Source organism: Piliocolobus tephrosceles, chromosome 9 (assembly GCF_002776525.5).
Source record: "Piliocolobus tephrosceles isolate RC106 chromosome 9, ASM277652v3, whole genome shotgun sequence".
Classification (NCBI taxonomy): domain Eukaryota; kingdom Metazoa; phylum Chordata; class Mammalia; order Primates; family Cercopithecidae; genus Piliocolobus; species Piliocolobus tephrosceles.
The window spans coordinates 109,645,135-109,670,093 of NC_045442.1; the positions used below are offsets into that span (position 1 = coordinate 109,645,135).

The window sequence follows — 24,959 nt, forward strand, 5'->3', positions numbered from 1 at the left end:
TCTAGCAGATACCAAAGCCCAGTGGCACAGTAGCCATGTGGACATGTGACTAATTAATCTTATTAAGCCATCTATAACATAAAAGCAGGAAGACAACAGGTATCTAACAAAATGCTTCAATCTCTCGTATCACAAGCTGGCTAAGGAGGTCAAAAGTCCAACTTTTACTTCTAGTATTTCAGCTACACGGAGCTGTATTTCCATTGCTTAACTCTGTCATTAGTAAAACCTGCACACTATTTTGTTACTTCCTATTTTGATAGACTTGGAAGCCTGCTGCTTTTTCTGTTTTGTTTTGTTTTTATTTTAAAAGAAAGCAAACAGGCATCCCAAGTATGTTTTCTATACAATGCAGGACTCAACGAATCACAGCTTTGCCCTGACCCCATATAAGGCACTGTCTTTTTGGCAGCAAGCCAGCTCTACTAACTGAAGAGCTCGTCCAAAGTTTGTAATTCATTCATGTTGCTAACCACAATTCTGAAGGCCTCTACTGGGACCTGTGCCAAACAAGCGAAAATGAACCCTTAAACAGATGAAGCTAAGGAGGCTGGCCAAACTATTGCGTAATCCACTGTAATAAAAATGCTTTCTTTGATGTGCATGCTCTCTCTCACTTTCCAAGAATATTATGACCTTAAAATGTGACATTTTGGAGGCAAATCTCTTGTATACAAAATGCTGTTACTCACAGAAGACTCCCAGTGGCCTGAAATAATTTTCAGATTTAACAGAACCACAAATGTTAAAGTAGAATTGTTCTTTTTCATGAATGAAATCAAACTGAAGCTTTTATAAACTAAACAAAACTCTTGAAAGTATCAAAGAACTAAAGCACTTCTATTGTAAAGAAGCTGAATAACAAGAACAAAAGATGTGGGACATTTGGACATGTGTAACTGCACATTAGAGACTAAGACAACACAGTAGTTATAATGAGCAAAATAACACAGAGAAGCTGTATTTCTGGACAGACTCACATCATGACATTGCATCTTGGCCTTTAGCCCACTTACAAAGCATGAAAACGTGCATTTACAGTTCACAGAAACAGTCTCTGGGATGTACCATCCTTGCTTTCTAAAATCTCAAAGCGTGTATTTTATAGTTCACACTTTAAAGTGTAAATTAAATCTGTCAATTTCTGGGTTTTGTTTTTGTAGACAAAGTCAGTAAGTTGGTACTCTACAGTCCTGTTTAACAATCAACTGTCCCTCAGGAAAAGGTAAGTTATAACTTCAACATGAAGATCGTGCTATTCACTTACCATGTATTTAGTAGCAGAGGGCACATAAAACACACAGTTCATAAATAGAGATACGGTTAAGATTTTTTTTCTCTCTCCAGAAGTCAATTCTTTGGGAATCTTAGCTATTCATAAAACAATATAGAATACGAAAAATACAAACAATTCAACAGAAAAAAAACAGTTATTACCAGTCCCGTCTATTAAAGTCTCAGATCCTAATACTTAAAAATAGCTTTTGTAGAGCCAATTTACTCTTACTGTAGATACAATTCTAAAAAAGATCCACTACACATTTAATAGATCAGAAATGGAAAATTAATTAGAGGGAGGAAGAAAAAGTCTTATCTTGAGACAGTTTGTTGGCAGCAAGACGTAACAGCTGACCACAGGACAGGGGAGAGGAAAATATGACCAATAGAGAAAACATAGTACAGAATGCGAATGGGGTGGTCCTCAAAGAAGACAGTGAGGATGGCATTCTCATTTTAGTTTATTATTAACTTTACAAAGGGTACCTCTAGATGCCTTAGCACTTCCAAAGCAAGGAAACACTCTCAGCCTTTTGACTCTTGTTCATGCAGTCATCTGTGTTACATATCAATATATCACTTGGAACACCTTTTTGCTTTCAATTATCAGTCTCATCAGTTGCCTCAGATAAGAATCCAAAGATCCAACTCTTACTAGAACTAGAAATACACTCTTTTTTAAGAAGCGTTCCTTCTGCCAAGGGCTTTATATTAATATTTATCCTTATTAGCTTCAAATTTCACAGGGGTGGCATTTTCTTGATCTAGTCTCTGAATTATCTTAGTTTCCCTATCTATTATGCCCGCTATATATACTAAAGATCAAACTAGAAAGGAGTATGGCACAACTAATTTGCATGACAATCATCAGCAGAAAGATAAAGTATCTTTAGCATATGCTAAAGAACGAAAGTATCTAGTTTTAAAAGATGGCTGGCAAAAGTTAATACAATAAATGAAAATATTATCAGAAACGACCAATTTCCCAAATGGGATAGCTAAAATTAATCTGGTAGTTGTTTTTCTAGTAAAGACATTTATCTAAACAAGAGACTTTCAAAAGAGAAATTAAAAGTTATTAATTTGACGAGACAGAGTCATTTTGGTGTATAAAAACATCTACATTCCATATTAATTTCTGCTGGGAAACTCAAATCATGAACATCATTTTAAGGTTGGTAAGATGAGATACCAAAGACTACACAAATGACTGTCACTGCTTAGCCTACATTTCTTAACTGATGTTTGGAACAGTTCATACTGGGACCCTAGATGAGTCTTTTGGAAAGACTTGGTGCCTCCAAGCCAAGAAACCCCCACCTTTTAGTGGAAAGATACCGAACCTTCTTAGCACTGAAGATGGAGAAGTGGAAGAGCTAGGAAAAGAAAGCTTACTGAAGAGAGCACACACAGTGTCTGGCGTTTCATTGACTCAAAAACCTTTGCTGCCATTAATAAGCGAAAGCACTAAGATTCAGCAGAAAGGAAGGAAGTCCATGTTAACCAAAAGAAGTAAGGGTTATGAAGCATAAAGGGCATGAAAGCTTTTATATTTAAAAAACTGGAATAAGAAAGGAAACATTAACATACACATACTTCTCTACAGCATACTTTGGAAATGGATTTTGAAAAGTGCATTGAAAGCGAATTACTAATGTACCAGAAGACTGTTTCAGAAGATCTGGTATAAAGACTAGAAATTCTTTTTGGAAAAGAAGTACCTATTATATGACATTTCAATCTTAATCTGCCCAGGTAAGGAGAATGGCTATTGTGAATATTCTCCTTGGATCTGTTGGTACTGTAAGAATATAAGTTAACACTAGGGGAGGCTGACTGAAGGATATCCATGATATATCTAACTCTCTGTACTGTCCTTGTAACTTTTCTATATATCTAAAATTATTTCAAATCAAGAATATTGCCATAACAAACTTAAAGAGGAATCTTTCAAATATATATATAAAATTAAGGATCATATATATAAGAATATATGATTATATATATATATATGGATGTATACATCCTTCATATAATATCTTAAAGAGGAATCCTTCCTCTTTCCCAAGACCAATAACTGATAAAAATCACTTCTGCTCAAGATGTTATCTAACATTTATTCTAACACTCTAGTAAAAACCTCATTGAGTGTAATTATTTTACAAGATGGACTGAAAGACTAGTAGATTAAGAATAAATTCAATAATTATTGAAGTAAATTTAAATCACTTTTAAACAATATATGTTCAGGTGTCTGAGTTAAAGAATATCCTTAGCAAATTTAGAATAACTTAATGTATTAAACATTTGCAAGTCTCTACCAAGGCAGTATTCAAACTCAAAACAAATAAAAGAAACTTAGTATTTCCTAAGTAGACTGGCATACCATATTAAAATTTTAAGAAGATAAAAATATATTTCAGCTTGAAATTTCTCCTGTTATTAACAGTTTACCTCTTACATTTTCAAATGTCTGCCTATGACTACAGAGATGTTTTAAAAGAGCTTGCTTATAAAGTAGTAACTCTCAAATTCCTAGGAACTTGGCTCATTCTAAAGGAGTCGACTGCATGGGGAAAAGGGCTAAAGTCTCCTCAATTATCTGAATGTGAAACTGAAAAGTGGGCACTGTTTTGGTAGATTTTTTTCCTGCCTAATGTTGATAAGGGCAGAATAATAAGAAAAATTAGGTTCAAAAGACTAATACCTATGAAAATATTTCACCTTTGGAAAGCACTGTATTAACAGCAATGTATCATCTAGAGATAGATCTGAAACTTCATACTTCAATCATACAGGAACAGGTTATATATAGCAAGCTTTTTTAAATGCACAATTAACCTGTCAATAAACATTAAAGTCAAGTGATTCAAAAAAGCTCTAAAGTAGCTGCTTCAAGCTTTTCAGCCCTGACACATGACTTGAAAAATGCGATCTTCCAAAAATATTCAGGCTCACTAAATTGAGTATTTACTTTTTAAATTCCTAATTCATATATACTTTCAGGAGGAAAAACATTTTATTATCACCATATAAGCCAAGCTATCTCACTTTGGGTAAATTATTAAACCTCTCTGTCCTCAATTTCCATCTGGAAAATGAGGATAACAGTATCTACCTCATAGAAACACTGTGAGAATTGAGTTAATATATGCAAAGGGCTTAAATAACGCTTGACACATGGTAAGCGCTCACATTTTAGCTTAACTTTAAAAATTATTTTCACAAATTATTGTGGTTTCTATTTTTCCATTAAAATCATTAGAAAATATAACTTACCAATTATATTCTGAACTGTGGCTATATTTCAAAGATTAAAACCTATTTCCCTAAGAAAAATTAGATAGCATAAATGCCTCATTATGCAGTGATGTTTTAAACTATATATTTGATAATACAGCAATGCTGCACACAGAATGCAAGGACTTGCATGTTTCTAGATCCAATTTATATTACTGTTTGAATTTCAGAACACAATATATTTGATTAGAAAAGTTTCCAGGAAAAACATGAATGAACACTAGACATGGATTAGGGAACAATGGAAAGTTTCACATATTCTCCAGCTCAACTCAAACTTTATATTTACTAAGAACATATTCTGATAGCAGACCCATTTCTGTGTCAGCTACCACCAGCAAGGCTTCAATACTCAGCATGTGATGAGAGGTGAAACCAAGTGTGAACAACTTTCAGGTCCCATGAGCAGGCTGACTGTTGAAGCTGTCAGGTTCAATTGCATCATTCCACATTATTCAATGCTCCAAACTGCTCCCTAATTGTTAGGAGCTTAACGTATTCAAAACCATTGTTTAGGCTAATACCAAAATGCCCCACAATTGAGTTTCCATAAAGTAGTAGGAGGGAATGAAGTGTAGTTAAACCATCACTGAACACTCATGTTCAGACAACAGGACTGTATAGATTAACCAACCAATTCTAAGTAGGTTTCTTAATTGGTTAATATCAATATGGGTCTTACCTTTCTGGGAAAAAAATTACTTTAGGACAAAAGCTTTGAAATAATTTTGGAACTGGAAAAGACCTTAATCCACAGCTGAACCTATAATGGCTAAAATTCATTTATGTTAGCATGAAATTATATGAGTTTTAACGGAAATTGTTAATACTATTTCCAATACAGCAAGTGTTCCTGTACAGTTTCTTTTCTCACTGGTAATCAGGCTGAAAAGTAACAACTGAAGTCATAACAATGAATTCTAAAGTATTTTATGGTCTGCATTTGAACTTCATAAAGTATCTGTACAGCAGGTACAACAAGTACTTAAAGTATTCCCATTTTACATATGGAAACACTGAGGCTCATAAAAATTAAAAGACCTGCCCAAGGTTATATGAATGAGTAGCAAAACTCCTGGAACCCAGGACTTTTGCTGACTCAAATTTCTGCTCTTTTGCATTGCATCACACAAATGGACACAGTAAAACTGCTAACAACGTTTTCCAAGGAGGTACCTCTTAGCATAAGAGGTACATAATTGGGAAATTCATTTTAACAGTAACAATTAGTAATAAGAGAGTAGGCTAAGGAATCAGGCTGTCTTAATTCCAGACTTACAGATATGTGACAGTCACTGTGACTGAACCTTTTCATCATCTGATAACAAGAGATGTTACCAAGCTTATAAAAACTGATTTTGCTCAGAAAGGTAATTTCCTTAAAATTATAAGTCATTATATTATTTAAATCAGAATAAATTTACATTCTGACTAATTAAGTATAAACATAAATGTCACCCCAAAAGTCAGCTGAATCTGCCTGAGAAACTAAACCATTTTCTCAAGTAGAATTTAAGGTCCTTATTAGACATCATCTGAAAAATTGGAGACTACATCTAAGACAACTTCCCCTACATAAACACACACATACATAATAATACTGGAAAACAAAATATCCAAAGCTAATTGAGATGAAAGTGTCACAGAAATCTGCAAAACTCTAGTCACTAAATTGTATCTTTTTTTTTTTTTTTTTTTTTTTTTTTTTGAGATGGAGTTTTGCTCTTGTTGCCCAGGCTGGTGTGCAAAGGCGCGATCTAGGCTCACCGCAACCTCCACCTCCCAGGTTGAAGCAATTCTCCTGCCTCAGCCTCCTGAGTAGCTAGGATGTAGCTGGCATCACAGGCATGCACCACCACACCTGGCTTATATATATATATATATATTTTTTGTTGTTTGTATTTTTAGTAGAAATGGGGTTTCTCCATGTTGGTCAGGCTGGTCTCAAACTCCTGACCTCAGGTGATCCGCCCACCTTGGCCTCCCAAAGTGCTGGGATTACAGGCGTGAGCCACCATGCCTGGCCAATTGTATCTTTAAAATATCAAAATATGCCCAGGCGAGGTGACTCACACCTGCAATCCCAGCACCTTGGGAGGCAGAGGTGGGCAGATCACAAGGTCAGGAGGTTAAGACCAGCCTGGCCAACATGGTGAAACCCCATCTCTACCAAAAATACAAAAATTAGGCAGGCATGGTGGTGCACACGTGTAGTCCCAGGTACTCAGTAGGCTGAGGCAGGAGAATCACTTGAACCCGGCAGAGGCAGAGTTTGCAGTGAGTCGAGATCATGCCATTACACTCTAGCCTGGGCAACTGAGTGAGACCCCGTCTCAAAACAAACAAACAAAACAACAACAACAAAAGAAACACAAAATATCTGCATTTACTAAATATCACATAGATAAACCTTGCAAGTTTACTTTACTTTAAATGATGTTTAAGTCTACATCATTTTGTTTAACAGTAACATGGGATAGGACAAGAAGCCATGATTATCACATGAAGATTGTATTTCAAAAGCAAAACTCAGAAAGTAGGATGTAACAGAATGCAATTACGTTTCACTGCATTTAGTCTTAAGTTCTTCTACTAAAGAAATCATCCATCAAACAAAAAAAAAAGCACCTGTATTCTCCCAAAGACAGAACAGAATGACTGTAGAACTATGAAACAGTGGGATTTGAAAGGCGAAATGAAAAATTAATGACACTCCTACAAAAACGAATTTATACCTCTACTCCTGATCCAACAAGGGCAGAGCACGTTATTAACAGTCACATGGACGGGAGTTCACTCTTCCTGCAATGTTAAGAAACTACTCTATTACTGATATGCTAGTATGTAGTAAAGCAGGCTTCGTATCAATTATTTGTGAAAGAACTATTACTCTAAAAACAAGTCTGTTGAAAGGGAAAAAAAAAAGGCCGGGCGGGGGGGGAGCGGTTTAACACTTAAGAATATAAAATAGAGGCCAGGCGCGGTGGTCCACATCTGTAATCTCAGCACTTTGGGAGGCCGTGGTGGGCGGATCACCTGAAGTCAGGAGTTCGAGACCAGCCTGACCAACACGGTGAAACTCCATCTCTATCAAAACTACAAAAATTAGCCAGGTGTAGTGGTGGGTGCCAGTAGTCCCAGCTACTCAGGAGGCAGAGGTTGCAGTGAGCCACGATCGCACCACTGCACTCCAGACTGGGTGACAGAGCAAGACTCCATCTCAAAAAAAAAAAAAAAAAAGAATATAAAATAGGTTTATCAAAGTTTTTTCCCCAAAATTTGTGCTATCAGACTTCCCCCCACCCCCAATTTTACAAGTGTCTCCTTTTCCCCCCAATTAATATCATAAATCAACTTATTCTAAGTTTTTAACTTCTACTAGCCCTTCCTAATCTTAGCTCCCTTACCACTTTCCAGGGAACAATTCTTAAGATACCAAATAAGCCAATGTAGAGGTCCGTTTACTTAAAATGTATATCACAAAAAGCAAAAATGACCTCTGGATTTTATCCTGCTGGCACCAATCCAATCAATAAAAACTACTACTTTCATTAAGGGCGTGGGGGCACAAAACGGTATTCAAGTTTAGTATTTCCATTATCTATCAATATTATTAAAGTTTTTGCTTGCAAGTGCGATGGTTTTCTTAATAGTTGTGGTAAGACTTCTAGAATTCCTTTTTTTTTTTTTTTTGGGAGACAGAGTCTGGCTCTGTTGGTTGGCCCAAGCTGGGGTGCAGTGGCGCGATCTTGGCTCACTACAACCTCCGCTTCCCACGTTCAAGTGATTCTCCTGCCTCAGCCTCCCGAGTAGCTGGAACTACAAGTGTGAACCACCATACCCGGCTAATTTTTTAATTTTTTAGTAGAGACAGGGTTTCGTCATGTTGGCCGGGCTGGTCTCAAACTCCTGACCTCAAGCGACCCACCCACCGTGGCCTGCCCAAAGTGCTGAGATTACAGGCATGAGCCACTGTGCCTGGCCTAGAATTACATTTTAAATATTGATAATTTTTATTCACCCATTTATCTTATTGCATTGCTCTCAAATCAACTACTTAGAGCAACCCTAAATAAAACACTACGATGTGACCATCTAAATACAATTAATGTATGACTTGAAAACAAACATGGTCTATATGACAGTGAAACAGGAATAAACTTTATCATTTTGAAAAAAATGATTTAATTGCTAAGTGTCCTATCAATTTTAAGAGTCCTATCAATTCTATTTAAATATTTCTGTATCCTTTCTTTTGCACATTGCCTAGAAAATTTCACATTTTTCACATTCAACACCATTATTATTGTCTCAGGCAGCTAAATTGAAGTAGTTCAGCACTCACTTCAACGGAGAGGTCAACGTGCCTCAGTTGCCTGGAGACTGATGGTTGCTACAGCAGCACCAGATAAGCCAGGCTAAATAAGCTTCAGCTTGAAGACAGAAACCATTTACTGCTGAACAGAAACATAGATGCAGGTATCTCAGTACACACCATGTAAATCTAACTGGATGATCACATTTGTAAGAGAACCATCTTTCTGAAAACTGGAGAGGGGATTTTAATTGAACTGAATCCTGGGTTACTTACAACTATGATTTCTTTGTTCTTCAGCTGAGTCACACGTTAAGTGGAATTTTCCCTCTAGCTATAAATTTCTCTTCACTACCACTTCCCTAATGCCAACCCCCTGGCTCACAGACATGCTGAATGAGAAGAAATGAGGATTTTTGCTTAATTCAGCTGGGAATTAACCAGAGAATAATTAAACAGACTTTTATAAAGACAGAAAAGAAAAAATGCACATTGAAAATGTTCATGTGAGACTTTGTCCAAGGATATAAAACTATCAACAGCATATGGTTACACTTAATTAAAAGAGATAAAACCATTTATAAGAGCCATTCTTTCATTTATCCTTTCACCCTCTCTAACCCCAAACCTCTGTTATGGCCACCTCACTTTTAGTGAAATGAACCACAGAAAAACTCTGCTAAAGTAGTCAAACTCCTCTAACTCAAGTTGGGAGGTTCACCAAATAGTTCACTTTCAACTTCAAAGATGATACTACTAATCATGCCATTGATTTTCTGTGCTGAACTGTTGGGTTGATTCTAATACGTAATTTTAATAGCAACTGCTTGCACTGTGCCATTCACACAAATGCATCAAAATAACCTAATGCTGTGCTTGCCGGAAAAGCATATGTATCCTAACGACACATGCAATGGAAATTATGCACACATCCATAAAGCTTAAGTTGACAGGAACTTATAAACAACTATTTTAACTAGTTGTTCATTATTAGACATTTGTCCCTGTGACCATTTTCTTGACCATTAAAAGACTACTAGAGCTTTGGAGAAATGAAAATAAAATTATACATAATTCCAAATAAATACAAATATATACTTTGGAAATCTTAAATGATTATCTCTGGGGAAGGGGGGTATAATGCAGGGGGGTTGGGTACAGCTTTCCCCCTGCACTGTCCTGTTTATAAAACAGGATTACAATTTCTTTTGTTTAACTCTTACTTTTAAAACATCTTGGCCAGGCGCAGTGGCTCACACCTGTAATCCTAACACTTTGGGAGGCCAAGGCAGGCAGATTACCTGAGGTCAGGGGTTGAAGACTAGCCTGGCCAACATGGCGAAACCTCGCCTCTACTAAAAATACAAAAATCACCTAGGCAAGGTGGCATGCGACTGTAATCTCAGCTAGTTAGGAGGCTGGGGCAGGAGAACCACTTGAACCCATGAGGTGGAGGTGCAGTGAGCCAAGATCACACCACTGCACTCCAGCCTGGGTGACAAGAGTGAGACTCCATCCCCAAAAACATTCTATAGACTAGGTCACCTATCAAACTAGAAATCTAAAGTCAGATAAAAGGGGTACACAAATGGAAAAACCTATATATTCATCACTATTTACAATATTTACAAACACTGTTCTCTCCCACTAGGAGGAAAAATGTCTAGTGCTTGAAGCGATCATTCATTTAACCTATATTCTCCTACACTGGTTTTTTTAAAACTTTAAAAAGATTTCATATATGATTTGTGTAATTTTAAAAATTATAAAAGGAATTTTAAAAATCACAAGAGTCCAAAACTGGCTCATATTTTGTGAGTCCTACTTTTTTAAAGAAAAAATAAAAGCTCCCCTGAAATTATATTTTATATCATTCGGACAAAATTTAAAACCCAGAAATTAAGAAGAATTAGTTGGTGCCCATACACTCATCTATCCTCTCTCATGAATAGCATGTAAAAATACCTATCATTTTCACCGACACATTAATACAAATTGAGATATTTCATAAATTCCTATAGAAGGCCCTATTTCATTTGTTTCTCCTCTAATGAAACTCACTTTAAAAATGAGAAACTCACCTACTACCTCTCACATCATAGAGTAACAACTTACCTGAGTTGTAGCAATAGCAGGGGCTGCAGATGACACAGCTGAGGGAGAGAGGGCTCCTACTTGTTGCAAATGCCCAGAAGACTGCTGAGGTAAGTGAGAGCTGGAGACAGGAGTACTAGATCCCGAGCCAGATACTACATTTGGAAATGATACTGCTACATCATTGCTGTTATAAATACCTGCAAAAAAACCAAATTTTATTTAAATATAACTTAGCAGTCAAATTTGTTACAGACACACATAATCAGTAAACTTGCATTTCCTCCTGGATCCCTCCTCCAATTATAAATTTTATTGTTGGTATTTAAAAAATATTGTGCTAGTAACTAACTTTTCATGAAGCGGTTCTCTAAAAGAACCTACACCATTTTTATTTAGCAAAAAGGCTTTTGTTAAAAGCAGGGGATAGCAGGAAGAGATTTGTAAAAAATATGTCATGGATTTTAGGAGTTTCTAAGAGCAAGAAAACATTTCTTAAGTAGAGGAATGAAGCAATTAGAGTTCCATAAAAATCACCTAATGGGCCTTCCAAAAGGCAAATGCTAAGGCCCCAGAAATCATGACTGAGAAAGTCTGAAGTAGGAAGAGACCTTGTTCTAGAAAGGTGACAGGGTAGAAATTAAAATGGAATAGGCCCAACTTGAAATTCAGAAACCAACAGAAGAGCTGATGACATTGGTAGGAGACAGGCGTGGGAATAAAGAATGCTGGTAGATTCTAGAGACATTCCAGAGATAACAGAGACAGGACTTTGTGACTGACTGTATGGGGCAGCTGCAGGGGTACGAGAGGAGGAAGGATTAAGACATGATGAACTGGGCTATGAGTTGGCAGCTCCATTTACTCCAGAGAACATAGAAGGTGAGAATCATGGGAGACTTGATGAAATCACTTTGAGCGGAACCATGGGGATAAAAGCCAGAAATAAGGTGGGAAATGGAAGCTACTCATTCTAGAAAAGAGGATTGGGGGGGCAGGGGAGGGCGGGGTGGGAGGATGAGCATAAGTTAATAGGAAACAAGTTAATTTTTTTTAAAGTGCTTATTTTTAAAAAAACAGAAAATCATGCTCAGCATAGACAAGGAGAGGCTTTCAGGATAAAGAAATGGGAATATCTATAAACCAGCTGTTTTCAACGAGGGGTGATTTTGTGGGACATTTCACAATACCTGGAGACATTTTTAGTTATCAAGCCTGGAGGGTGCTACTGGCATCCAATGGGTATAGACCAGGGATGCTACTAGACATTTTACAATGCACAGAACAACCTCTACAAGAAATAACTGGCCCATAGTGTTAATAGTGTGGAGGCTGAGAAAACTTGCTATAAACCAGAGCTCCTGGGAGGCCAAGAGGGAAGAAGAGCCTAACACCCAGGTACAGAAACAGGAGGAAAGAATGAACCTAAGTGGGCTGTAGAAAAAAATATATAAATAAATAAAAATTACCAATTGTAGCCCTAGAGGGCAACAATAATCAGTAATTTATATCAACAATACAATTTACTTTGTTCTAAAGAACATCAGCATAGCCTGGACAACAAAGGGAGATACTGTCTCTACAAAAAATAAAAATTAACCAGGCATGGTGGCACATGCCTGTAATCTCAGCTACCGTGGGGACTGAGGTGTGAGGATCACTTGAGCCTGGAAGTTCGAGGCTGTAGTGAGCCATGCTGTGATTGCACCACTGCACTCCAGACTTGGCAATAGAGCAAGACTCCGTCTTTAATAAATAAATAAATAAACAAATAAATAAATAAATAAATGTTACTGACTTACATAATAAATTAAAGCACCTACAATCTTATTCAAACAGGGAAAACAAAACAATTGGGATATTTTAAAAGGCCTTAGAGCTATAATTAAGGCTTCGAGATCTTTTTTATATCTACAGTTTCTCCAGAAAAAATATATTCATTTAGCCAATGCATTCATTCTCCAAACATCATTGAACTCATTATTTGCCAGGCATTATTCTAAGCCCTGGAGATAAAAAGCCATTCAAGATAGGTAGTCTTTGCCTTCAAGAAGTTGCGTAGAAAAAAAAAGACATTACAAACAGTTGTGAAGAGCACTATGACAGAGACATCCTCAGGGGGCTAGGAGCACAGAAAAAGAGGTATCTAATTCAGACCTGGAGTGAGAAAAGTGGTAAGCCAAAAAACTTACTGGAAGAGATGTTGTTGCTTTTCAGGTTAATTTCTTTTCTATCTTTTGTTTGTTTTTCTGAGTCTTTTGTTTGTTTTCTGAGACAGAGTCTTACTCTGTCATCTATATTGGAGTGCAGTGGTGCAATCATAGCTCACTGCAGCCTTGACCTCCTGAGCCAAGCGAACCTCCTGCCTCAGCCTCCCAAGCAGCTGGGACCACAGGTGAACACCACCACACCTGGCTTTTTTTTTTTTTTTTTTTTTTTTTGCGGGGGTAGTCGGGGCAGTAAGAGATGGGGTCTCACCGTGCTGACAGGCTGATTTCAAACTCCTGAGCTCAAGTGGTCCTCCCACTTCAATCTCCCGTAAGTGCTGGCATCACACGCATAAGCCACCATGCCCAGCCTCAAGCTAGTTTCTTTTTTGAGGTGAAGTCTCACTCTATTGCCCAGGCTGGTGTGCAGTGGTGCAATCTTGGCTCACTGTAACCTCCACCCGCGGGTTCAAGTGATTCTCCTGCCTCAGCCTCCCTAGAAGCTGGGATTACATGCACATGCCATCACCCTCAGCTAATTTTTGTATTTTTACCAGAGATGGGGTTTCACCATGTTGGCCAGGCTGGTCTCAAACTCCTGACCTCAGGTGATCTGCCCGTCTTGGCCTCCCAAAGTGCTGGGATTACAGGTTTGAGCCACCACACCTGGCCTCTCAAGCTAATTTCTAAAGGCACTGCAGAACACAGGTGAAGGATGGTTTGGGGAAGAAACATGCAGTAGAGAGCAGGATAAATTCTAAGGACTTGGTGACTACTTAGACCTGAAAATTCTATTAGACTAATAGAACTTGGTGACTAATTAGACCTGAAAAATAAAAATAAGGGTAGAGTCACCAATGACTCTTAAGCAGCAGTAAGTGCATGTAGTGATACCATCCACTGAAACAGGAACAGCAACTGAAAGCAGTGTTTGGTTACTGTATGCAAGTAACTGTGCTAGCAGAAGAACTCAATGAAGTAAATATTACTCCCATTTCACAAACGAGCAAACAAGTTTAAAGAAATAAAGTAACTTGCTTGGTGAGCTAGTAGGTGGTGAAATATTGATTCAAACTCACAGGTGTCCTATAAACGAAATAACTTCCTAATACAAATGAGAAGTTCAGGGTCATGGTCTTTGAGATGCCTGTGGGTGACAGAACTCCTATATATAGCACACAATGGGATAAGCCTAAAATCCAGCAGAAAATTCAGATCTGAAGACAAATAAAATCTAGGAGTGAGAAGCATGGTAAGTTACAGTAAGTAAACTTGCAAACTAAAAATACTATTGGTCTGCACTATGGTTGAAATTTTAACCAGTTCCTCATAATTATTATAGAAATAAGAAATTTCCCATTAAGAACTCTAGATGTCTAACATCTCTTGAAGAACTGAAGATTTGCCAACACTGGATACTATACTATAAAAGAGCAACAATATGACCAGAGCTCTGAACAGGGCATGGAGACTTTAATCCATCAGCATCTCCATCATCCCTGACCATGTCACTCATTTATGTTACCTACATGGCCCCGTAAGTATTTTATTTACAACTCTTGATATGAACACAATGGTCAAGGCCAAGGAACAAAAATGGGATCACCCAGGGAAAGTTTTCAGCATGATCAAGAGAAGAGAACCAAAGACAGAACCCTAAATAACATTACCATTTAATGGGTAAACAAACAAAATTAGATCACAAAGGGCAAACTTAGAAAACTAAGATAGAGAATCTTATAAACTGCTCTAAGAATTTTAAAGGAATGGCTGGGTGCAGTGGCTCAGGTTTGTAATCCCAGCACTTTGGGAAGCCAAGGTGGGCAGATCCCTTTGAGCCCAGGACCAGCCTGGGCAACATGGTGAAATCCTACCTCTACCAAAAATACAAGATTAGCTGGGTGTGGTGTCAAGCATGGTGGTGTGTGCCTGTAGTCCCAGCTACTTGGGAGGCTGAGGTGGGACAATTGCTTGAGCCTGGGAGATTGAGATTAAGCCGAGATTGTTCCACTGCACTCCAGGCTCAGTGACAGAACAAGACCCTGTCTCCAAAAAAGAAAAAGAGAGGAAAGGAAAGGAAAGGGGAAAGGGGAAACAAAGGATAAAGGAAAGGAAAGGAAAGGAAACGGAAAGGGAAAAAGGAAAAGGAGAAAGGAAGAAAAAGAAACAAGTTTGGCTGAGAAGGACAGGAAAGAGATGTTAATGAAGTGATTATTTATAAACCTTATATTCCAAATAACACATAGCAGAGAAAAAGATATGCATTTTTAAAGGCTGCTACTCCATAGATAATTCAACAAATACTGAGTTTCTATTGAATTCAGTGTTTTCAAAGTATCTTAGTAGATAAAATACTGCAGTCAGATGCGGTGGCTCACACCTGTAATCCCAGCACTTTGGGAGGCCGAGGCAGGTGGATCACCTGAGGTCAGGAGTTTGAGACCAGCCTGGCCAACATGGCGTAATGCATCTCTACTAAAAATACAAAATTTGGCTGGGCGCAGTGGCTCAAGCCTGTAATCCCAGAACTTTGGGAGGCCGGGACGGCCAGATCACGAGGTCAGGAGATCGAGACCATCCTGGCTAACACGGTGAAACCCCGTCTCTACTAAAAAATACAAAAAACTAGCCGGGCGTGGTGGCGGGCGCCTGTAGTCCCAGCTACTCAAGAGGCTGAGGCAGGAGAATTGCTTGAACCCAGGAGATGGAGGTTGCAGTGAGCCAAGATCTGGCCACTGCACTCCAGCCTGGATGACAGAGCGAGACTCTCAAAAAAAAAAAAAAAAAAAAAAAATACAAAACTTAGCCAGGTGCATGCCTGTAGTCCCAGTTACTCGAGAGGCTGAGGCAGGAGAATCACTTGAGAGGCAGAGGTTGCAATAAGCCAAGATCACACCACTGCACTCCAGCCTGGGCAAGAGAGCAAGACTCCATCTCAAAAAAAGGAAAAAAAAAAAAAGAAAAAAAGATAAAGTGGTGATTATCTAGTTAATTTGGAAGTGAAAAGTGTACTACACAGGGAGTCTCCAACTTCTAAAATCAGAAGACAAAAGTTAGCTGGAGGTAGCATGCTGAAATTGAAATAGCAGAAGCTTTTGACTTAAACAAAACTGGGTTCAAATGCTGGATCTGTCACCTATGTGACCCTTAATCAAACTACTTAACCCTTCTGAGCCTCCATATTATTCTTATCTATAAAACAAAGATAATGGCTACCTTAAAGACTTGTTGTGAGATTTTGAGAATATCCAATATAAAAAAGCTCTAGCAATGCCTACCACAGAGTAAGTTTCAATAAATGGTAGCTAGAGCCATTCTGGTGTTAATGCTTTCATTAAAAATGTATCTGTAAGTCAGGAAAGTACAATGTTTTAACTACCAGGTCCTCCAATGTCTCTACTACATTTTGAAAGCTGCAATTACCATCACAACATGCAGTAAAACATCTTGGAAGAATAATATTGAGAAGCAAAATCGTGGTGATTAAGGATCTTCAACCTCAAAACTTAAAATTGTTTTTATATTATTACATCAACCTATACTTACATAGGAAATTACGCAGCTAAATGTGCAATCCAGTAATCACACTATGGAACAATATGTGGTACTCGGTTTACTGGTAAAAAAAAAAAAAAAAAACAGAGCAAAATGTTCTTTCTTATCAAGGCAGGAAAGTTTAAAATTCTAAATCTTTCTTTGAAAATGAAAATAATGTATTCCCTTCAACTTTCTTGCTCCTCAGGTGGACAACATCTACCTTAAATTCTTCTGTATCTGCTTTCTATTTAACTTCACTCTATTTTCATCTTATTTAAGTCATATACTGTTTTTAACTAAAATCAAGGTGGTATTCAATGAATTAAACAGAGCTAAATGTTACAATGCATGAGCTCTAGGAAAATACACTGAAATTCATCTGTTCAGGATAGGGAGGAGAAACAAAGCTGCAGAATGATACAGAGGGTGGCAATGACATACTGATTCCTTCCTTTCCTTCCTTCCTTCCTTTCATCAAACAAATATTCAGTAGGTATGAGGAATCGGGCTATGAGCTGGGATAATGTAGGGAGCAAGACAGAAGATTTTAGCTCTCTGGGAATTTACAATTTAAGGAGCGAGGCAAACATTAGAACAAATACATGAATATAAATTCCAACACATACTATAACAGAAGAGAAAAAGGTACCACAAGAGTGAAATACTAGGAAGTAAGAAAGACCTGTCTAAAAAAATATTTAAGACAAGGCTTAAAGGTTAAGTAGGTGTTAACTGGACAAAGAGTAAGACAGAAAATCTTGTTTAAAAGACCCAGAAATATTGAAAGAATTAAAAACAGGTAATTCAGCTAAAGCCTTGTAGAGAGGCTGGTAAAAAGACAAAGTTGGAGAGAGGGGAAGGAACAGATCGTAAGGCCTTGTGAGCCATGTAGGTGTTCAGAATTTTTGCTAAGATCAATAGGAAGACACCAAAGGAAAATAGTAGGACTCACTTTTTAAAAAGATCATCCCTCTGACTCCTATGTAGCAAAGGGACTGACGGGGATGAGTGGAAACAAAGATATGATTTTTTAGGAGGCCATTTCACACTTTGGATTAAAAATTATGTCCCACCAGACAAAGATGGTAATAGTACTGAACAGGGACAAGGACTTGCAGTGCATCTAGAAGTTAGAATCATCTAAACTTGATGATAAATTAGTTTTTATACAGGGTAGAAGATGAATGAGTCATGGGTTTCTGGCTAGTGATTAAAAGTGCCATTACTGAGGTGGTAAAAACTGGAACAGGAGGAATGGAAGTTTTCTTAAATGCCAGCCTAGGACCATGTGTTGAGGCTCTCCAACATCTCAAGGATGGGTCCTGGAAGAGTTCATACAGAAAACTGACACCAGTGAGATAAGAAGAAAACCATGACTGTGGTGTCACTGAAGCAAAGAAAGAGAGCCTGAGAAAGAGATGGTATTGACTTCTCAAATGCTGCATTTTCAGTCCACCAGATGTGGAAAGATGGAGACAAACAGTGATCTCAGGAGAAGAATATAGCATGAGTAGAAGCCAAATGACTTCTACTTGTTTAGACTTAAGTTTTTATTAGTAAGCCAAGGCAATTACTCAAGATTGATAAATAAGACAGAAGTATACCTGTCTAACGACAGAAATAATAATGTTCACCAACCTGAGTTCCAATTTCCCACTTTCAAACTGCCTAGGAGGTCAAATAAGTACCCATCCAGTGGCTTATTCAGGAAAATGACAGTGAATGGAATAGTCTTGAGGAGTATTTAACCAAGTAAGTAATTAAGCCTGTAAGTTATCCCTAATCCACAACCCAAGAGACTGAATTATTTATTCTTTCCTAGGGGTTAATATGGTGTGAAAATAGTTAAACGTCCAAATCCTGCTCCCTCATGCAAATAACTTAACCTCACACAACCTCATATACCTCATCTATAAAGTGAAGGTGGTACCAATGATTTCATAGGGCTGGGGCGAGGATGAGCTTACATATGCGAAGCATACACTAATATTGTCCTCAGGCCCCGATGGTATGTGCAGGCATCAGTTATGGTAGACGTCTACCACATAGTAAACATTTGACAAACAGTGTCCATTATTATTATGAATTCATTATTAAGAATTAAATAGGATTGAGAGAGGGATTTCAAGATGGCTGACTAGAGGCATTTTGTACTTGCCTCCTCCACTAAGAATGAAAATAGTAGGTAACCACAATTTGAACAGATTGTCCAAAAGAAAACAGTGGAATTCAACAGAAAACTAGTAAGACAAGGAAGGAAAGGGAAGCAAGGCAGCCTGCTTGGCCAGGAGCCAAGAGAGGCTCCCTAATGCAGGAAAAGGACAGGTATAGAGACCCTCAGCTGTCAACGTTCCCACATGGACTTCTGCAATCCTAGCCATGGGAGAGCCCCTAGATCCTTGCAGGCTCTGAAATAAACAGAAGGAGCTGCAAGGAGATTGTGTTGACAGCATAGCCACAGGAAGGATGCTTGTGCTGTATCCCATACATGTTCTAAGACCTAAGCAGCAACAGCAAGGCACCAACTTAAGAGTCTTCTCCCCAACAGACTACGCACTGTCCTAGCGCCCAACAGTGCTAGGACTGAGGCCAAGAGATACACCAGCTGCTGCTCCCAGGGAGGAGGCATGAAGGAGCGAAGCGTGAGCTATTGTATACATGGCTGAGATGTGCGGTACCACTGCTAGGGCTGATGCGTGAGTGTTCCCCATCTGCTGGCCTACGCTTGCCTCCACTAACATGGCCCTGGGCTCTCCAGCACAGGCCAACAGTGTGATCAATGCTGCCCGCACTACCTGAATGCCCCACCCTCAGCCCATGCCAAGTCTGGAGCACACAAGTCCGGAGTACAGGGGACTGCTCAGCGCAATCCAACATCATTAGCACCTGAACACTTGTCCTGGGGATCTGAGGTTAGGCCTACCCACACCCTGCTGCTACTGCCACAGCTGGCACCTATCTGCATGTACCATCTGTAGGCCTGGAGACTGGCCTGCCGGGCCCATTGTAGCCACCGCCAGTACAAGCACACTCTTCTTGGGATCCAGAGGGTTGTCCCATCACTGCCACTGTCCACGCGCACCACACTGGCTGGCCACAGACCCGAGAACCGTCCAACCTACAGAGCCAACTGCTACCACTACTGGCATCTGAGGAAGTATGGGTCTCCACCTAGAGGCACAAGAATCAGCCTACCTGGATCCACTAACACCAGTACCAGCATATGCCACCCTGGGCCCAAGGACAGGCATGCTTGGTCCACCAATGTGGTGCAAAGGCTGGTCTACTTGGCATCCTAGTCCCCAGCAAAACTTCACCACTGCCTCCACTAATAATTGCATCCTAAACCACTGAGAAAAATCATAGACACTGCTGATACTGTTTAAGCCAAATAAATCATCCAGAGATTACATGACTACACAGATTCAGAATCAAAACTACAGTGCCTACCCAAGCAACACCATAGATGTATCTTCAAGAAAACGTTCTCCCCTATGAAAGCAAATTTTAAAAAATTGGGAGAAGCTATTATCACATCAGATACACAGATATCAACATACACAGGAAATATTAAAAAGCCCCCCAAAAAAGAGAGAGACACCTCCAAAGGACACACAAGAATTCCATACCAATAGATACCATTAAAAACAGTTTTTAAAAATATTAGAAAAATAATTCAAAATTTTAATACTAAAGAAGCTGTGTGAGATACAAAATAATTCTGAAAATACAAAGAAATAAGAATGGTTATTCAGGACATGAATACTAAATTAACCAAAGAGATATATATATATAGAGAGAGAAAGAGATATCAACACAGAGAGAGAGATATCGAGAGAGAAAGAGAGAGACAGAGAGAGAGAGAATTTAAAAAGAACAAAACAGAGGCTGGGCGCGGTGGCTCACGCCTGTAATCCCAGCACTTTGAGAGGCCAAGGCAGGCAGATCACTTGAGTACAGAACTGCAACACCAGCCGGGCCAACATGGCAAAACCTCATCTCTACAAAAACACAAAAATCAGCCAGGTGTGGTGGTACATGCCTGTAATCACAGCTACTTAGGAAGCTGAAGCAGGAGAAACGCTTGAACCTAGGAGGCAGAGGCTGCAGTGAGCTCAGGTCACTTTAGCCTGGGCAACAGAGAAACACTAAATCAAAAAAAAAAAAAAATCACCTGAAATCCAAAATGTATTCAGAAGTTTCAACAGTAGACTAGATCAAGCAGAAGAAAAAAATTCATAACTTGAAGTCAGTCTTCTGAAATAACCCAGTCAAAATACAGTGACCAAATATTCCAATAATATGGAAAACCAAATCATCAAAATACTAGATTAAAACTTCCCAGGTCTGGGCCGGGCATGATGGCTCACACCTGTAATCCCAGCACTTTGGGAGGCCGAGGCAGGTGGATCACGAGGTCAGAAGTTCAAGACCAGCCTGATCAACATGGTGAAACCCTGTCTCTAATAAAAATAAAAAATTAGCTTGGTGTGGTGGCATGTTCCTGTAATTCCAGCTACCTGGGAGGCTGAGGCAGGAGAATTGCTTGAACTCGGGAGGCTAAGGTTGCAGTGAGTGGAGATCACGCCACTGCACTCCAGCCTGGACGACAGAGAGAGACTCTGTCTCAAAAAAAAAAAAAAAAAAAAAAAAAACTTCCCAGGTCTGGCAAGAGATATAGACATCCAGATACAGGAGGTTCTAAGATCCCTAAAAACAATGCATAAATTTATATCTTCTCTACAGCACATTCTACTCAGGTTGTCTAAAGACAAAGAATCCTAAAAACAAGAGAAAGGCATCCAGTCACCCATAAAAGAACCCCCATCAGACTAACAGGTTTCTCAGCAGAAATCTTACAGTCAACAGAGAAGGGGATGACATATTCAAAAGTGCTGGAAAACAAAAGAAAAAAAAAATCAGTCAAGGCTATTATATCCAGCAAAATTACCCTTCATAAATGAAGGAGAAATAAAGTCCTCCAGATAAGCAAAAGTTGAGGAAATTCATCACCATTAGACCACCCTACACGAAATGCTCAAGGGAGTTCTAAACCTGGAAGCAAAAGGATGAAATTTGCCACCACGAAAACATACAAAAGTACAAAATTCACTGGAGCAAAGCAAAAACACAAAGAAAGAAGAAAGAAAAGGACTCATACCACCCCTACAGAAAGCCACAAAACCACAATGACAAAAAGAAAGGAAAAGAATACACAAAACCACAAGAAAACAATTAACAACTGGACAAAAACAAAACCTCACATATCAATAATAACCTTAAATGTAATGGATTAAATTCTCCACTTACAAGATATCAACTGGGTGAATGAATTAAAAAAACAAGATCTACTTACTGTCCACTAGACAGTAAGAACTACTTACTGTCCACAAGAAACACACTTCACCTGTAAGGATGCATACAGATGGAAAGTAAAGGTATGAAAAAAGGTATTTTATGCAAAGGGAAACCAAAGGAAGTAAGCAGGAGTAGCTATACTTACATCAGATAAAAGAGATTTTAAGAAAAAAAAACTGTAAAAAAGATTAGGTCATTATATAATGACAAAGGGATAAATCCAGCAAGAGGATATAACAATTCTAAATATACATGCACCAAACTGGAAAATTCAGATGCAGAAAGCAAGTACTACTAAACCTAAAAAGAGGGATAAAAATAGTGAGAGACTTCAACACTCCACTGTCAACATTAGATAGATCACTGGCACAGAAAATCAAAAAACAAACACTGGACTCCAACTAGACTTTAGACCAAATGGACCTAACAGACATTTACAAAACATTTTATCCAACAACTGCTCTCATCAGCACATGGAACATTCTCCAGGACAGACTATATGTCAGGACACAAAATAAATCTCTAAAAAATCAAAATCGTATCAAGTGTCTTCTCAATTTACAATGGAATAAAATTAAAAATCAACACAAAGAGGAACTTAGGGAACTACACAAATACATAAAAATTATATAACATGGCCAGGCACGGTGGCTCACACCTGTAATCCCAGCATTTTGGGGGGCTGAGGTGGGCGGATCACAAGGTCAAGAGACAGATACCATCCTGGCCAACATGGTGAAACCCCGTCTCTACTAAAAATACAAAAATTAGCTGGGCGTGGTGGTGGGCACCTGTAGTCCCAGCTACTCGGGAGGTTGAGGCAGGAGAATCACTTGAACCCGGGAGGTGGAGGCTGCCGTGAGCAGAGATCATGCCACTGCACTACAGCCTGGCAACAGAGTGAGACTGTCTCAAAAAAAAAAAAAAAGAAACAACAGGGGAGGAGAGCTGAGGGGAGGGGAGGGGAGAAGAGAAATGAAGTTAAATGACATGACCAGGTGCAGTGGCTCACGCCTGTAACCCCAGCGCTTTGGGAGGCTGAGGTTGGTGGAATTCCTGAGCTCAGAAGTTTGAGACCAGGCTGGCTAACATGGTGAAAACCATCTCTACTAAAAATACAAAAAATTAGCCAGGCATGGTGGTACATGCCTATAGTCCCAGCTACTCAGGAGGCTGAGGCAGGAGAATTGCTGGAACCCAGGAGGCAGAGGATGCAGTGAGAAGAGATCACATTACTGCACTCCAGCCTGGGTGACAGAGCAAGATGGATCTTAAATATACATATATTTTTTAAAATAACACAATCCACCATTGCACCAATGAAGAAATTAAGACGAAAATTTAAAAATTTCTTGAAACAAATGAAAATGGAAACAGCAAAAACAGCACTAAAAAGTTTATAGCAGTAAACATCTACATCAAAAAAGTAGAAAGACTGCAAATATGCACCTCAAGGAACTAGAAAAGCAAGAACAAATCAAACCCAAAATTTGCAGAAGAAAAGATATAATGAAGATTAGACAAAAATAGAGACCCCCCTCCCCCACCAAAAAAGCAATGAATTGAAAAATTGGTTCTTCAAAAAGGTAAACAAAATTGATAAGCTGCTAGCTAGAGCAGGCAAAAAAAAAAAAAAGAGATAAGAACCAAATCAGCAAAATCAAAATTAAAAAAGAAGCATTACAACTGATACCACAGAAATACAACAGACAGCAGAGAATATTATGAATGCTAACAAATTGGAAAATCTAGAGAAAATGGGTGAATTCCAAAAAACATACAACCTACCCAGACTGAATCAGGAAGAAATAGAAAGCCTGAACAGACCAACAATGAGTAATGAGACTGAATCAGTAATAAAATGTCTCCCAACCAAAAAAAAGCCTAGGACTGGATAGATTCAATGCTGAATACTAACAAATGTATAAAAAGGAACTAATACCAATCCTCCTCAAACTATTCCAAAAATTCAAGAGAAGGGAATTCTCCTTAACTCATTCTACAAGGCCCTGACCAGACAAGGATACAACAACAACAAAAAAGGAAACTACAAACCGGCCAATATCCCTAATAAACATAGAAGCAAAAATCCCCAACAAAATGCTGGCAAACTGAATTCAACAAAACGTCAAAAAGTAATACACCGTGATCAAGTGGGATTTACACTTGGAATGCAAGGATGGTTTAACGTAACAGACATCACATCAATAGAATGAAGAACAAAATCCATATGATCATCTCATAGATGCAGAAAAAGCATTTGATAAAATTCAACATCGCTTCATATTAAAAACTCTGAAACTAGGCACAGAACGACCATTCTGCAAAACAATAAAGGCCATATATGACAAACTCACAGCTAACATTATACTGAACGGGAAAAGCTAAAAGCTTTTCCTCTAAGACCCAAAACAAAACAAGAACGCCCACCTTCACAACTCTTATTCAACATAATATTGACAATTCTAACCAGAGCAATCTGCCATCAGAAATAACAGGCATCCAAGCTGACTTCCATATGGAATTAAAATTCGCTACTTTGCAGATTACACGATCTTATATGCAGAAAACCTAAATACTCCACCAAAAGACTATAAGAACTGATAAATTCAGTAAATTTGGAGGATACAAAATTAACATACAAAAACCAGTATTGTTTCTATACACCAATAATGAAATAGCCAAAAAAGAAATCAAGGCAGCAATCCTGTTTACAATAGCATTTTAAAAACAACAACAAAAACAAAAACACATTTAACCAAGTAGGTGAAAGATATCTGCAAGGAAAATTACAAAACGCTGACGAAAGAAACTGAAAAGGACACAAACAAATTTAAAGACATCCCATGCTCATGAATTGGAAGAATTAG

At 38.5% G+C, this 24,959-nt stretch overlaps 1 protein-coding gene across 9 annotated transcripts in view; it reads right to left on the reverse strand.

The window, feature by feature from the left end:
- The window catches only part of MLLT10 (MLLT10 histone lysine methyltransferase DOT1L cofactor), a 213,732-nt gene that overhangs the window by 18,779 nt on the left and 169,994 nt on the right, over positions 1-24,959 (reverse strand). For all 9 annotated transcript variants that reach the window (XM_023223168.2, XM_023223165.2, XM_023223164.1 and 6 more), the window contains one exon: positions 11,009-11,187. In XM_023223168.2, the coding sequence (XP_023078936.1) occupies positions 11,009-11,187 (179 nt within the window). The remainder of the gene's footprint in view (positions 1-11,008; positions 11,188-24,959) is intronic.